Source organism: Rhinopithecus roxellana, chromosome 13, assembly GCF_007565055.1.
Source record: "Rhinopithecus roxellana isolate Shanxi Qingling chromosome 13, ASM756505v1, whole genome shotgun sequence".
Classification (NCBI taxonomy): Eukaryota; Metazoa; Chordata; class Mammalia; order Primates; family Cercopithecidae; genus Rhinopithecus; species Rhinopithecus roxellana.
The window spans coordinates 119485660-119501105 of NC_044561.1; the positions used below are offsets into that span (position 1 = coordinate 119485660).

Below are 15446 nucleotides of genomic sequence, written 5' to 3' on the forward strand. Positions count from 1 at the left end.
TGAGAGCTTGGAGGGTCATCATCCCAACCGTTGTCTAGTTCAAGCTCCTAAGTTTTCCTTGTAGAAAAATTTAGGCCTAGGGGAACACAGTCCTTCAGAGGCAAGCCTCCACCAGAACCCAGGTGTTCCATGCTGCAAAGCAGAGTGTTAACACTGGTTCAAGAACATCTTGAGGGCCGGGTACGGTGGCTCATGCCTGTAATCTCAGCACTTTGGCAGGCGGATCACCTGAGGTCAGGAGTTTGGGACCAGCCTGGCCAACATGGAGAAACCCTGTCTCTACTGAAAATACAAATATTAGCTAGGCATGGTGGCGCCTGCCTGTAATTCCAGCTACTCAGGAGGTTGAGGCAGGAGAATTGCTTGAACCCAGGAGGCAGAGGTTGCAGTGAGCCACGATCATGCCACTGCACTCCAGCCTGGGCAACACAGCGAGACTCCATCAAAACAAACAAACAAAAAACACCTAAAAAACAAAACAAAACAAAAAAAGAACATCTTCAGAGGTCATGAACCCAGGAAATGGAGGCACAAGTGTGTGTGTTTCTGCAAAATGAGAGGGCCCCAAGTTTCCTAACATTCTTAAAGTGTTTTATAATGCCACAAAAGGCAGGCCCACTCTTTCTTTTTTTTTTGAGATGGGGTTTTGCACTGTCGCCCAGGCTGAGGTGCAGTGCTGCAATCATTGCAATCATGGCTCACTGCAACCTTGACCTCCTGGCCTCAAGCGATCCTCCTGCCTCAGCCTCCTGAGTAGCTGGGACTACAGGTGTTTGCCACCATGCCTGGCTAACTTTTAAAACTTTTTTTTTTAAATGTAGAGATGGGGGTCTTGCTATGTTGCCGGGCTGGTCGTGAACTCCTGGCCTCAAACAATCTCCCTTTTTGGCCTTCCAAAGTGTTAGATTATAGGCGTAAACCACAGCGCCCGGCCCCCACCTTTTTTTTTTTTTTTTTTTTTTTTTCCCGAGATGGAGTCTTGCTCTGCCTTCCAGACTGGAGTGCAGCGGCACGATCTCGGCTCATTGCAATCTCTGCCTCCCCGGTTCAAGCTATTCTCCTGCCTCAGCTTCCCTAGTAGCTGGGATTACAGGCGAACACCACTACATCCGGTTACTTTTTGTATTTTTAGTAGAGATGGGGTTTCACTATTTTGGCCAGGTTGGTCTCGAATTCCTGACCTCAAGTGATCTGCCCGCCTCGGCCTCCTAAAATGCTGGATGACGGGCGTGAGCCACCGCGCCCGGTCCCCACTCTTAATAAATGCTTGTCTCCATGTGCTGGGTGGGAGGTGGGATGGAATGGAATGCGGTGAGGACGCACGGATGCATGGATGGATGGATGGGAAGTTGAGACGACGCGCCCACACGAGGGAATTTCCTTTGAAGGAGTGAAATTATGAGTTGGGAAACTTTTCCTTGAAACGCCTCCCCATACCCCAGCTGTGGCCTTCCCGTTTTCTGCGTGGTAGTGTCGGGGGAACTTCCTTAGGCCTCTCCGCAGTGGAGACCCTTTCGGTTTTGCGAGGATACCTAGAGGCAGCGGAGAGGGGGCCAGGGAGGGGAAAACCGTGAGGGTCCCTGTGGCGGGCTCCAGCACCCATGGGATCTCTCTCCGCTCCCTGGAAGCAGGCCAGCTCCTGGCCTGCCTCGGCTTGGCCTTTGTGGGAGGGACCTGGGGGCAAAGAAGAAGGGCTGTCTCTGGGACCATGCCTCCTCCCCTAAGGAGGAGGACGCAAGACGAATCCCTAAACTCCCAGGGGAATTAGACTTTTGGGAATGTTCTGGGGAAATCCCTGCGCGGGGAATTGCTGGGGGCTCCGCCCCCCGATAGGTGGACCGCGATTGGTCTTTGAAGACCCCGCCTCTTTCCTGGGCGGGGCCAAGGCTGGGGCAGGGGAGTCTGCAGAGGCCTCGCTCGGGCGCCCAGTGGTCTTGCTGTCTGGTCTCGCCTCGCCATGGTTCGTCTGCCTCTGCAGTGCGTCCTCTGGGGCTGCTTGCTGACCGCTGTGAGTTGTTTTTGCCCCCACCCGACGGGATTTGGGAGTGGGGAATGAGGAGGAAGGGGAAGCAAAACTTCGGGGCAGAGACCTTCCTGGCTGATTTTTGTGGGGGCAGGAGGGTGGGTGGGAGGGAGCTGGACAAGTTGCCCCCGCTCCAGGCTGAATGGGGTGGGCTGCCTCTCTCTTCTCCCGGGCTGGGGTCCCGGGTGGCCTACAGGGGCCGCACAGGGAAGGCACCGGCTGCACAAGCGTGCCTAGACGGCGTGGATGGGTTTAGGGAGTCTCAGAGGCTGGCCACACAGAGACTGGTAGGGGGTTCAGAGGGCGGGAAGTGAGGCGGACCAAGGGAAGGGGCGGGTCTGGCCCGTTTCCTGTCCCCTTCTTATTGTGGACAGATGCCAGCCTCTGTAAGTGGTTATCATCTCCTTGCCAGCTGGGGCTGCCTTCTTCCAGGGCATCTTGTGGGAAAAAAGATGGGTACAGAGACCCAGGTACTGTTTTGAGACGACAAGGAGCTTTTAACATCGCCCCCGGCCCTGAACCCTATCTTGGGTGTTCCAGCCTAGGAGGAGTCCCCAGGGCTGTGCCTTTTTCTCCTGAATTTAAGATGACATAGGGGACCCCTGAGGGAGATGAACAGTTTATGGGACCCAGTAAAGGGTTTGGAGACCAGGGTTCTGGTTGGCTTTGACCAGGGCTGATGGTCAGAGGGCTGGAGAAACCAGGGGTTTCTCCAGGCATCAGAAGGGCTCAGAGCCAACCAAGCATATCTCCGGGATTTTCAGAAGCCTACACTTGACTTACGTTTTGTTTAAATGTATTTTCGTAGTTCCTCATTCTGGAGGCTGGGAATCCCCCAAGTACCTGACTCCCTCATCCCAGCCCCTCTGGCCTCCTCCTACTTTTGAGGGCTGTAGATTCCGGCATGAAGCCTGGGCAGGAATGACCCATGGTGTGGGGGGTCGGCAGCAAGGGAAGAGAGGGAGTGGGGAGGCTGCTTTGGTCCCACAGCTTTCACTTTCACCTGAAGCAATGGCTCTTAGGGAGCAAGGAGGCAGGGGGAGGGCGGAGCTGGAAAAGAGGTAAAGGGGGGCCCTTGTGGTAGGAGTGGAGGAAAAGCCAGAGGAGGTGGGGTGAAGGGTGTGATCCAGGCTTCTCAGGAGTGGAGTCTGCCCTCATAACTCCCAACTTTGGCTCCAGATAGAGGTTGGGCTGTGACAATGTCAGAAGCTGTCTATTGAGGGCTTCTTGTGTGTCAGGCTCTGAGCCAAACACTGCCTGTTTTCTTTGTCTGATTTCCCACAACTCTCTCATTATACAGATGGGCAAACTGAGGCTCAGAAAGGGGGATTGTCTCGCCAAAGGTCTCATAGCTAGCTAATGGAAGAACCTGGGTGTGAATCTACATCTGTATGATTCCTGAGCCTGCCTCTCAGATAGCGAGAGTCTTCAAGCTCTGGTCCTGAGCTCTTTTGTGGCAGAAGGACCAGAACTACGGGGAGTGAGAACTGGGGATTGACAGGCTTTTAGAGGAGGGCTTTATTTCTCATGTGTTTGAAGATGGTATCAAGGACTTTCCTATCTTTGGGAGTGTGGGAGCTCCACGTTCACAGGATGGTGTCTTGCGATGAGCTGGTGGGGGGCAGTGGCTTTTTGTATTTCCTTTCCCATTTTGGGTAAGACACATTTCTGTAAGCAATTTGCTGAGATACCCAGGTTGAATGAGAGCCACCAATTAGGTAGGATTCTGTACAGCCAGCCAGGTAGCCGGGGTGCTGGCCATATATCATGCAAGCAGATACAAATGAATGATAATAAAAATTGCTGTTTAATGAGCACCTACTATGTTCCCGACACTGTGCCAGGCCATATACATGTATTCTTTCTTATCTTCACAGTCCAACCTGCAGGGCAGGCATTACTCCCATTTTAGAGATAGGGAAACTGAAGCTAAGAGAAGCAAAATAACAAAGTGTTACAAAGTGAAAGTCAGGACTGGAGTCTAAAGCTGTCTGACTGTCAAACTTGTGTTCTTTTCCCTGGCTGTTCCCAAAGTGTGGGATGATTTTAAGGAGCACATGGACATATAATTAAACATACACTCACTTTACAGTTCTTTTAAAAATCCTTCTCATTTTTTCAAAGAGGAAGTCTCTGGAGCTAGAATAGAGTTAATGCCTCTCAAAGGCTTGCTAATCCTCCTTTTAAAACAAAAATCGGCCGGGCGCGGTGGCTCAAGCCTGTAATCCCAGCATTTTGGGAGGCCGAGACGGGAGGATCACGAGGTCAGGAGATCGAGACCATCCTGGCTAACACGGTGAAACCCCGTCTCTACTAAAAATACAAAAAACTAGCCGGGCGAGGTGGTGGGCGCCTGTAGTCCCAGCTACTCCGGAGGCTGAGGCAGGAGAATGGCGTGAACCCGGGAGGCGGAGCTTGCAGTGAGCTGAGATCCGGCCACTGCACTCCAGCCCCAGGCGAAAGAGCGAGACTCCGCCTCAAAAAAAAATAAAAAAAATAAAAAAATAAAAATAAAACAAAAATCAAGAGCAGGCCTAGGGTGGAGGGCCTTCAGCAAGCAAAGCAACCAGCTGGGGTTTAATAACCTTGTTTTGCTTCCTCATAATTTATTTTTAGGGTTACCTTTTATTTATGAGAAGTGATACTGGTTCTTGTCTCTTGGCGATGATGTAAGGTTTACATTTAAGGTAAATGTACTGGCCAGGCACGGTGGCTCACGCCTGTAATCCCAGCATTTTGGGAGGCCAAGGCAGTCAGATCACTTGAGGTCAGGAGTTTGAGATCAGCCTGGTCAACCTGGTGAAACCCCATTGCTACTAAAAATACACAAATTAGCCAGGCATAGTGGTGCACACCTATAATCCCAGCTACTCAGGAGGCTTAGACTGGAGAATTGCTTGAATTCGGGAGGTAGAGGTTGCAGTGGGCTGAGATGATGCCACTGCTCTCCAGCCTGGGTGATGGAGTGAGACCCTGTCTGAAAAAATAAAATAAAATAAAAGTATTGAAATTAACAAGAAGTAATTAATAGCATGGGTGGTACCTGGATGTAGCAAAATGGTGAAGATGAAACACAAATTGATGGAGAGAGGGAGCATTGAGACTTGAGTTCTCATTTGGACTCTGTCACTGTGAAACTCTGGGCAAGTGACCCTCCTCTCAACTATCTGTCTCAACTATCTGTAAAATGAAAGAGTGTGAGTTTACCCTTCCAGCTTTACATTCTAGCATTTTATGAGGGAAGGGCTGGATGAACAGATGATGAGGAGTTGAAGGAAGAAAACATGATGGGTCTTGGAAAGGAGCAGGAAGGGAAGCAGAAGAATAGGAGGAAGAGGCCAAGTGCTAAACATAGCCCCAAACAGCACTGGGGCCAGCTGAAGTCAGCTAGCTTCAGGACTCCAGGGGAGCTGCTGGAGTCCCCATATCCAATGGGATCTTTGAGAAGAGGAATGACTCAGGCATCAAGCCCAAAGGATTTCTGTTCAGTTCAGAGAATGTGTGAGTTTCCAGTACCATTGCTTTGTAAAATATCGGAATGATTCTCTGGGTGCGATTATAATCAGCTCAGTTGGCAATTTACTTGAAAACAAACATGCCAAATATCATGCAGATTCCACTTTCTGTTTTGACTTGCACTTCAGTTTGCAGCCTCTGTCCTGGATGACTTTTACCTTTCTGCTGAAGAGGCTACAGTGGACATTTCAAGATCCCTTCAAATTGCACCATTCTGTTTTTAGGTCTATCCAGAACCACCCACTGCATGCAGAGAAAAACAGTACCTAATAAACAGTCAGTGCTGTTCTTTGTGCCAGCCAGGTGAGATGCCAACCCTCTAGCCCCATCATGGGGCCCCCCTTTGCTTTGGTGGCAGACGCAGACCCCATGTGTTAACTGTAAACTCAAATCTGAAATGACCCACTTCCCAGTCCTGGTTCACTGTCAGAATGTTCTGGGTTCCCTCTCTACCAGGTAAACCTCTGTCTACCCTGAACTAGGGATCCCAGCTCCTCCATCTTCCTTGCCTGACTATGAAGGCTCCAAGACTTTCATCTTTGAATCCCCTACCCTAAAGCCTGGCCTGATCATTGTGTGGTTAGTGTCTGACTCATGGAGTTGGCCAGAGCCCGCCCTCATTTCCTGATGTTTTCCAGGACAGAAACTGGTTAGTGACTGCACAGAGTTCACTGAAACGGAATGCCTTCCTTGCGGTGAAAGCGAATTCCTAGACACCTGGAACAGAGAGACACGCTGCCACCAGCACAAATACTGTGACCCCAGTGCGTGGGCTGTTGGGAAAGGGACACTTGGGAGCCAGGTTGATATTGCAGCTAATATTCCTGACAATGCAGCCATTCTAATTTTATGTAGCCAGGGTTTGTTCTGATTGGTTGGAGTCCAGCTTGTACTGGTCATTAAATGATTTGATTGCCATCTCTACTTGGAAGAGGGTCTGAGGAAGAAAGAGCAGGCAATGTGGGGAGTGAGGCTCAGACCATGGTCCAGTGGGGCGTTCCCATCCTTCCTGCCCTTCTCTTCTCAGACCTAGGGCTTCGGGTCCAGCAGAAGGGCACCTCAAAAACAGACACCATCTGCACCTGTGAAGAAGGCCAGCACTGTGCGAATGAGGCCTGTGAGAGCTGTGTCCCGCACCGCTCATGCTCGCCTGGCTTTGGGGTCAAGCAGATCGGTAAGTGGCTCATCTGGGAATCAGTTTTGGAGGTGGGACAGAGGAGCTTAGGGCCCAGGGTGAGGGGCTGGGCAGTGGGCACTTAGCTCCAGAGGCAGAGGAAGTGGAGGCTCCAACCTGTGTTGGCATCCCCACTGGAGTGAGCTGCAGATGGGACCTTGTTCATTCTGCCTCCTGCCATGGGCATCTGCCTTTGAAGGGCAATAGGAGAAATCCTCCTGGGGACTGCAGCTGTTGGGGACAGCACCACATCAGAAGAGTGTTCGAGGCAGGAGCTCTTCCTGTCCTGCCTGGCCACTGGCTCCGTTGCGAGCCTGACAGGTGGTCCACTGTGATGGTTAATGTCCCCCTCCCCACCCACTCCCAGCTACAGGGGTTTCTGATACCATCTGTGAGCCCTGCCCGGTCGGCTTCTTCTCCAATGCGTCATCTGCTTTTGAAAAGTGTCGCCCTTGGACAAGGTATAAGCACTCATCACTTGTGTTTCCTGCTCTAAGAGTGGCATGGAGCTGCCTGCATTCTCCAGCCACCTGTCCTGTCCCCGCTCCCAGAGGTCCACATGTACTCATGCACTTGTGAAGCATCTGCAGAGTGGCCTCATGGCCAACCAGATGGGCACGTTTCCACATTTTTCTTGCCTGCTCTCTCTTTGAGGTAATAGACACTGTTGATCTCTCGCTTCATGAGAGCCTCCTATTCTGGGGGTATTGGGACACTTATCTTAGCTTTCCTTCTGCCCCTCCTGCTTCTCCTGTTTTCCTCCTCTTGCTTTCACCTTACCTGGCTTTCTAGGGCTTTCTGGGCTCTGGCTGCTCACCCTGAGGGCCTCCCTCTCTTACCTCCAGCTCCAAACCCACACCTGGTCCTGCCTTCTGACTGTCTACATGTTTTGGGAACATACTCACTGTCTCCACTGTTGTCACTTAATTTGGGCTTCATCACTGTAGTCTGGGTGATGCCTTTTCTGCCTCCGGGCCTCCCTGCTTCTGGTCTCTCCCCTCCAGCTGGTTCTCTCTTCATCTCTTGCCAACATGAACGTTTGACAGTTTCTTTCGGGTCATGACACTCTCCTATTTGAGACGCTTCCTATCTCTCTGCTGGAACCAAGACTCCTTAGCATGGCATCCGACCTTCCTGCTGCATTCCTGATCTCTTTCCTGCATCGCACAGCTTCATGCTACTTGCAATCCTCTGAACACACTGTTCATTCTCTTCCATCAAACTCATCTGCCTGGAATACCTTAAACATGGGCCGCAAGCCAGGCACGGTGGCTCACGCCTGTAATCCCAGCACTTTGGGAGGCCAAGGCGGGTGGATCACTTGAGGTCAGGAGTTCAAGACCAGCCAACCCAACATGGTGAAAACCCATCTCTACTAAAAATATGAAAAAATTAGCTGGGTGTGGTGGTGGGCGCCTATAATCCCAGCTACTCAGCAGGCTGAGGCAGGAGAATCGCTTGAACCTGGGAGGTGGAGGTTGCAGTGAGCCGAGATAGCGCCACTGCACTGTAGCCTAGGCAACAGAGTGACATTCTGTCTCAAAAAACAAACACCTGCCCCATTAACTTTTTCCATTATATTTTTAAAAATGGGCAAGATAGGCACATGTGACAGAAGGCACAAAAGAGCCAAAGCAATGTCTTTCTCCCATCCCTGCCCCTTAGCCTCCCGTTCTCTGGAGGGAGCCATTGTTCCTTGCATATCCTTCCAGAGATTCTACATATAAACAAACCAACACACACACACACACACACACACACACACACACACACACACACACACAATCTCCCTCCTTTTACTTTTGCACAAATAGGAGTATACCATATACATTTTATTTGTTAACTGTCTGCCTTTCCCAAATAGATTGAAAATTCCTTAAATGTAGAGACTTGGCCTTTTTTTTTCTTCCACTGATACATCCCCTATTCCTAGAACAGTACCTGATGCATAGTAGGTGCTTAAATTTTTACTGATAAATGTTGACTGATAACTGGAGGCCCCAGTGGTATAGTGTTAATGGAACCAGTGCACTGGCTTACAAATCTGATTACAGTTCAGTAAGTGTGTGACCTTCACTGAGCCTCAGTCTCCTCATCTGGAAAATGGGAATGGCCTTCATTTCACAAGGCTTGAGCTAAAAACATGTAAAGTGTATTGTAAACTCCTGAATGCTCTACTCATGTAAGACTAAAGTAGGCTGGGCATGGTGGCTCATACCTGTAATCCCAGCACTTTGGGAGGCCAGGCGGGCGGCTCATTAGGTCAAGAGATGGAGACCATCCTGGCTAATATGGTGAAACCCTGTCTCTACTAAAAGTACAAAAATTAGCTGGGCATGGTGGCATGCGTCTGTAGTCCCAGCTACTCAGGAGGCAGAGGCAGGAGAATCACTTGAACCTGGGAGGCAGAGGCTGCAGTTAGGCCGAGATCGCGCCACGGCATTCCAGCCAGTCGGGCGAAAGAGCGAGACTCTGTCTCAAAAAATAAATAAATAAAAATTTTAAAAAAGGCTAAAGTACATGCTTTCTTCAAAGCTTCTCTCTCTTTCTCCCACCTTACTATTTTTCCTTTGCAACGTCCTGTGTCCATTCTGCTCTACTCTTCCTGGGGCCACCTGGACCAGGTCTTCATCATCTCATATCTAGACGCTTGCTGTGCCTCCTGACTGGCCACTCTTCTGTAATTTCTCCTCCTCTGAGCTCTCCGGGCAGCTGAATCCTCTCACTAGTGAAGTCACCTGGTTGGATGCTGATGAGACTGACCAGCTGAATCCAGTCGAAAACTTCACACCTGCCAGTGATCTGGTTCTAAAGACACAATGTTCCATAGTTTCCTAACACCATCCTGCATGCCACCTGCCTGATTTCCCCACATCACATGGTCCCACTTAGTGGGACTGCACTGCTGATCCAAATTTTACATCCTTTAGGGCCCACTCAGGTCTTATGTCTGTGGGGAAGTCTTTCTGGAAGACTCTTAAACCAGAGGTTCTCAACGGGGGCAGTTTTGCTCCCTGTGGAATGTTTGCCAATGTCTGGACACATTTCATTTGTCACAAATGGAGAGGGGGATGCTACAGGGATCTGGCAGATAGAGGCCAGGGATGCTGCTGAACATCTGCAATGCACAGGACAGCCCCCACCCCCCGCCCCCAACCCAGTAAAGAATGATCCAGCCCAAATGTCACTGGTGCTGAGGTTGAGTAACCCTGTCTTAAGCTGAACTCATCATCTCTCCATTCCAGCCTTGGTGGATTCTGTTTCCTCGGAACCATTCCCATCTCACTTTAGTCTGCGTAGATCACAAAGCATGGCACTCATTATAGACTCCCCTATTTATTACTCCTTCAAGATGTGCAATAATCTTTTCTCTGCACTTTTAAGTTCTGTAAGAACAGAGCCTGTGTCATTCCTATAATAACCAGCATAGGATGTTGCACGTATTGTGTGCTCAGTGAACCTGGATTTGTTGATTGTTGACTGACTCACTCTAGAGTTAGAAATCTTATGCTTGGGGAAACTTAATATCTCTTTCTTTCTCTGTGTGTGTGCCTTTGTGCACGTGTCTGCGCATAGCTGTGAGACCAAAGACCTGGTTGTGCAACAGGCAGGCACAAACAAGACTGATGTTGTCTGTGGTGAGTCCTGGACAATGGGCCCTGGAAAAAGCCTAGGAAAGTGGGACCTGAAGGGGGAGATGAGGCACACAGGAACACTGGATGGGAAAAGGGGGGAGGGGAGGCAGTTTGGGGGTGTGGTATCACAGCTCTGCCACTTATCTTGGGAGCCTGGGCAAATCACTTCCCCTCTCTTAGCCTCAGTTTCTTCATCTGTAAAATGGGATGATAACAGTACTTCCTTAGTAGGTTTTGATTTTAGAGTGAGAAGGTTGGCCTACAGCAAAGATCAGAGAATGTAAATCAGTGAAAAAGGTCAGGAGTAAGAAAAATACATTCTCTTTGCTTTTTCTCAAACTGTACTTTCCTGTTTGTAGGGCTGGGACTAGAGTGAGGTGAGCAAGGCACTTGCCCTTGGGCACAATATTTAAGAAGGTGCCATAAAAGTGTAGTAATCAAGGTGAATTCATTTAGATGCAATATTTTTTAAAATAAAAATTAATGCAAATAAATCTATGATGAGCAAGAGAGCAACATTTTAAATAAAGAACAGGATCCGACTCAGTGTTTGCACAACCCTGCCTTACTCACCTCACCCTAATCCTGGCCCTGGTTCCAATAAAACGAATAGGCAGCCAGCCTGCAGGCCATAGTTTGCTGACTTGGTGTCTGCCTGATGATTTTCAAAATATGGCATTAAAAGAGTGTTTATTTTGACGACTGAGTGTTTTGGACACCCCTTTCAGTTTTATCCTGAAACAATTTCATCCCTTGCCTCACCGTAGTCTCCACCCCGCCTTTTGGTCTTTCTTTTATTTTCCCACTTAGAAAAAAAAATTTGGCATGAGAAATACTTTACCTTTCCCCTCCACTCTTCTATACCAAAAGCACCATGCAGACATGAATCATGCTAGACCTCAGCATTGGGCAGAGAGCGGGGAGTGGCGGGGAGCATGGTGAGCGGGTGGTGACAGCTGCCGCCACTCGCTTCAAGCTGATGGTTCCCAGGTGGGGAGGCTGCCCAGTGGAACCCGATCTTCCCAGTTTGTAAGAGAAATTAGATGTCTAGGTTTTAATATGTTATCTCCCAGTTTAAAAATGTCGGCAAGTATTTCCAAACATTAAAAAATGTTCTGGTTCCTTTAAAGACATCTGCCAGCCACATTTCCCCAAAGGCTGCGGTTTGAACCCTGTGATGTAGATGAGCTCTGACATTGGAGGATTCTGGAGTCTGACAAGTCACAGCAGGTTTAGGGTAGGGAGACCCTGCAGGTGAGGGGTACATGCTGAAGTCCCGATTTCTCCAGGTCCCCAGGATCGGCAGAGAGCCCTGGTGGTGATCCCCATCTGCTTGGGGATCCTGTTTGTCATCCTCCTCTTGGTGCTGGTCTTTATCAGTGAGTCCTCAGGTGGGGGGGTGATGGGGGAGTGAGGGGGGACCACCTGTTTCCTAATCTGGCCTCTCCAACTCCCCATCCTTTTTTTTTTTTCCTCTAGAAAAGGTGGCCAAGAAGCCAAACGATAAGGTAGGTCGCCCCTGAGAACTGGGACAGAGTTTTGACAAACTGGAAAGATGGCCTCACGATTGCCTATGGGGCAGTAAAACTGATTCAGAGTCTGTCCCTGCAGCCAGTGGGGTGGCAGCAGAATTGGGGACTGTGACCCCCACCCACCATGCTCCTTCCATCCGGAGCTCAATCCCCCACAGAACTGCCCCTGGAACCACTGGCAGAGCCTAACACTGGCTGTTCTTCACTCCTTTCCTGGCATTCAATGCTTAGGGAGCTGCATCTTTGGGCCTTGGGGCTGGGTCAAATGGGTGGGAGCAAATGTGGCAGCCCCTTAAGCCCAGTGGCTCCCACTCTGGAAGCTCTTCGTCGCCCTTGGTGTGGCCAGCAGGGGGCAGGAGGCACCCAAGGAATCAGCACTGACCCGCCGTCTGGGAAAGGCGAGAGGGCTCGGGGAAGGGATCCGCTTCCCGGGGAGGGGCTCCTCAGAGGCACAGCTGCCCCTGTTGCTGGAGGTGACCTCACACCTTGCCTCCCCAGGCCCCCCACCCCAAGCAGGAACCCCAGGAGATCAATTTTCCGGATGATCTTCCTGGCTCCAACCCTGCCGCTCCAGTGCAGGAGACTTTACATGGATGCCAACCGGTCACCCAGGAGGATGGCAAAGAGAGTCGCATCTCAGTGCAGGAGAGACAGTGAGGCTGCACACACCCAGGAGTGTGGCCACTTGGGCAAACAGGCACTTGACCAGGGAGCCTGGTGCTGCTGCTGCTGTGGCGTGAGGGTGAGGGGCTGGCACTAACTGGGCACAGCTACCCCCTCCCGCCTGCACCCCTGCAGTTTGAGACAGGAGACCTGGCACCGGATGCAGAAACAGTTCACCTTGAACCTCTCACTTCACCCTGGAGCCCATCCAGTCTCCCAACTTGTATTAAAGACAGAGGCAGAAGTTTGGTGGTGGTTGTGGGGGGTGTGGTTTAGTAATATCCACCAGACCTTCCGATCCAGCAGTTTGGTGCCCAGAGAGGCATCCTGGTGGCTTCCCTGCGCCCAGGAAGCCATATACACAGATGCCCATTGCAGCATTGTTTGTGATAGTGAACAACTGGAAGCTGCTTAAGTGTCCATCAGCAGGAGACTGGCTAAATAAAATTAGAATATATTTATACAACAGAATCTCAAAAACACTGTCGAGTAAGGAAAAAAACATGCTGCTGAATGATGGGTATGGAACCTTTTTAAAAAAGCACATGCTTTTATGTATGTATATTGCCTATGGATATATGTATAAATACAATATGCATCATATATTGATATAACAAGGGTTCCGGAAGGACACACAGAAAACCCACAGCTCGAAGAGTTGTGACGTCTGGGGTGGGGAAGAAGGGTCTGGGGGAGGGTTGGTTAAAGGGAGATTTGGCTTTCCCGTAATGCTTCATCTTTTTCCCAAAAGGAGAGTGAATTCACATAATGCTTATGTAATTAAAAAATTATCAAACATGTAAAAAGAAAAACGAGGGCAAACACGCTGGGTGACACGGGCTGTTTAACCTGCTGTGAGGCTAACGGAATGAGGGCATTTTCTATAGATAAATAAGAATGTCCCCAGGCCACTGCCCCTCCAGGGTGGTTTCCATGGGTGCTCACATGTGGTATCGAGATTGCAAAGTGCTCTTCCCATTTGATTCATGTTCACAAAAATAGCCTTCCCAAGCAGGGCGGGCCTGCATCCCTCCCTCTTTTACAGAGGTGGAAATGAGGTCCAGAGAGGCAAAGTGACTTGCCTATAGTCACACAGCAGTGTCTGGTGGTGCCATGCTCAGAGCTCCTCACTCTGGGTCCTGAGCTCCTCCCAGGTCTGCCTGCTGTCTGGAACCGACATCTGTAGCTCATTCCCAGGGAGATCCTGAGTCTCTCACCACCTTCTGACCTCCCTGTGGCTGCAGGAGCTACTGCTTCTCGGTCAGATGGTATCCCCTTCCCCCCAGCAGTATCTCAGGATAAAAATAAACCATCCTGTTCTCTTTTCCTGCTGAGCCAACTGAGGGGGAGCCTAGCCAGGAGGAGCGGCAGATGGAGTGGGAGCAGAGGGGAGGGGAGGGGAGGGGAGGAAGGTTGGAGGACAAGGAGGAGAAGGAAGAGCAATGCAAAGTGCCATGGCACAAAGGTTCGAGGTGAGGTTTAACCCAGGGGTCTCAGCCTTTCCCAGGAAAGAACCTGCTTTGGATTTCCCCAACACATCCTGCTGGCTGGAGGGTGTGGGGCGATGTGGGGCAAGGGGAGATATGGAGAGGGCTTATCCTGATGGAGGCTGTGAGGGCAGCTGGGAGCCAAGAGAGGGGCACCTGGCTTGGCAGGCTTCCCAGAAGAGCTATAAGAACCATTTGGATGCACCAGGTGGAGGCCTTTGGTTTAGAAAGTGGAGCAAAGTGGTGGTGGTGGGGAAGGGGAACTTTGGGACCTAATTCTTGTCTCTTACCTAGAGCCTAAGTGTGAGTGCTGTTCACTTCTATGGTGGTATGGTGGAAAGAGACCAAAGACCCACGCCTGCCACCTGTCATCTGTGTGACCTTGGATGAGTCACATTCACTGCTTCACTTCTTACCTGACAAATGGTGACAATATCTGCGGCAGACGCTATTGATGCCCCCTGTGTTCTCTCCTAGGTCAGAGATTCTCAAATTTGAGTGTGGGTCAGGCGCGGTGGCTCACGTCTGTAATCCCATCACTCTGGGAGGCCTAGGTGGGCAGATCACCTAAGGTCAGGAGTTCGAGACCAGCCTGACGAACAGGGCAAAACCCCGTCTCTATTAAAAATACAAAAATTATCCGGGCATGATGGCAGGTGCCTGTAATCCCAGCTACTTGGGAGGCTGAGGCAGGAGAATTGCTTGAACCCGGGAGGCGGGGGTTGCAGTGAGCCGAGATCATGCCACTGCACTCCAGCCTGGGCAACAGAGCAAAACTCTGTCTAAAATAACAACAACAACAATAGCAACAACAACAACAACAAAACCTGAGTGTGTATCTGAGCCACCTGCATGGTGGTTCTTATTAAAGACTGTGGGGCCCCACCTCCGGTGTTTCTGATTCTGAGGGTCTGGGATGGAGATCAAGATTTTGCATTCTGACAAGTTTCCCCAGTTGTATCGATGCTGCTGACCCAGGGTTCATACTTGCCCTTCATCTTTCTTCCTTTCTCTCTCCTTCCTTCCTTCCTTCCTTCCTTCCTTCCTTCCTTCCTTCCTTCCTTTCTTTCTTTCTTTCTTTCTTTCTTTCTTTCTTTCTTTCTTTCTTTGTGTTGTCTCGCTGTGTTGCCCATGCTGGAGTGCACTAGTGCCACCCTAGCTCACTGCAACCTCCACCTCCCAGGTTCAAGCGACTCTCCTGCCTCAGCCTCCCAAGTAGCTGGGACGATAGGTGTGCACCACCACGCCTAGCTAATTTTTTGCATTTTTCGTAGAGACAGGGGTTTCACCATGTTGTCCAGTCTGGTCTTGAACTCCTCACCTTAAGTGATCCTCCTGCCTCGGCCTCCCAAAGTGCTGACATTATAGGCATGAGCCACCGCACCCAGCCAGCATTCATCTTCCTATACTGTGTAA

General features: G+C 50.4%; 1 protein-coding gene across 3 annotated transcripts; it reads left to right on the top strand.

The window, feature by feature from the left end:
• Window positions 1-1873: 1873 nt before the first annotated feature.
• Window positions 1874-13135, top strand: CD40 (CD40 molecule). 3 transcript variants are annotated; one of them, XM_010384184.2, is made up of 9 exons: window positions 1874-2008; window positions 5764-5842; window positions 6178-6303; window positions 6567-6713; window positions 7081-7174; window positions 10290-10351; window positions 11638-11727; window positions 11828-11856; window positions 12379-13135. In XM_010384184.2, exons 1-9 carry the CDS (start codon window positions 1958-1960, stop codon window positions 12535-12537), a joined length of 837 nt encoding a protein of 278 aa, XP_010382486.2. In that variant the 5' UTR covers window positions 1874-1957; the 3' UTR covers window positions 12538-13135. The 3 variants fall into 3 exon arrangements, with proteins under 3 accessions (XP_010382486.2, XP_030771120.1, XP_010382487.2); XM_030915260.1 differs by lacking the exon at window positions 12379-13135 and having other exon boundaries at window positions 10290-10391; window positions 11828-11855; XM_010384185.2 differs by lacking the exon at window positions 6178-6303 and having other exon boundaries at window positions 1883-2008.
• The last annotated feature ends 2311 nt before the right edge of the window (window positions 13136-15446 follow it).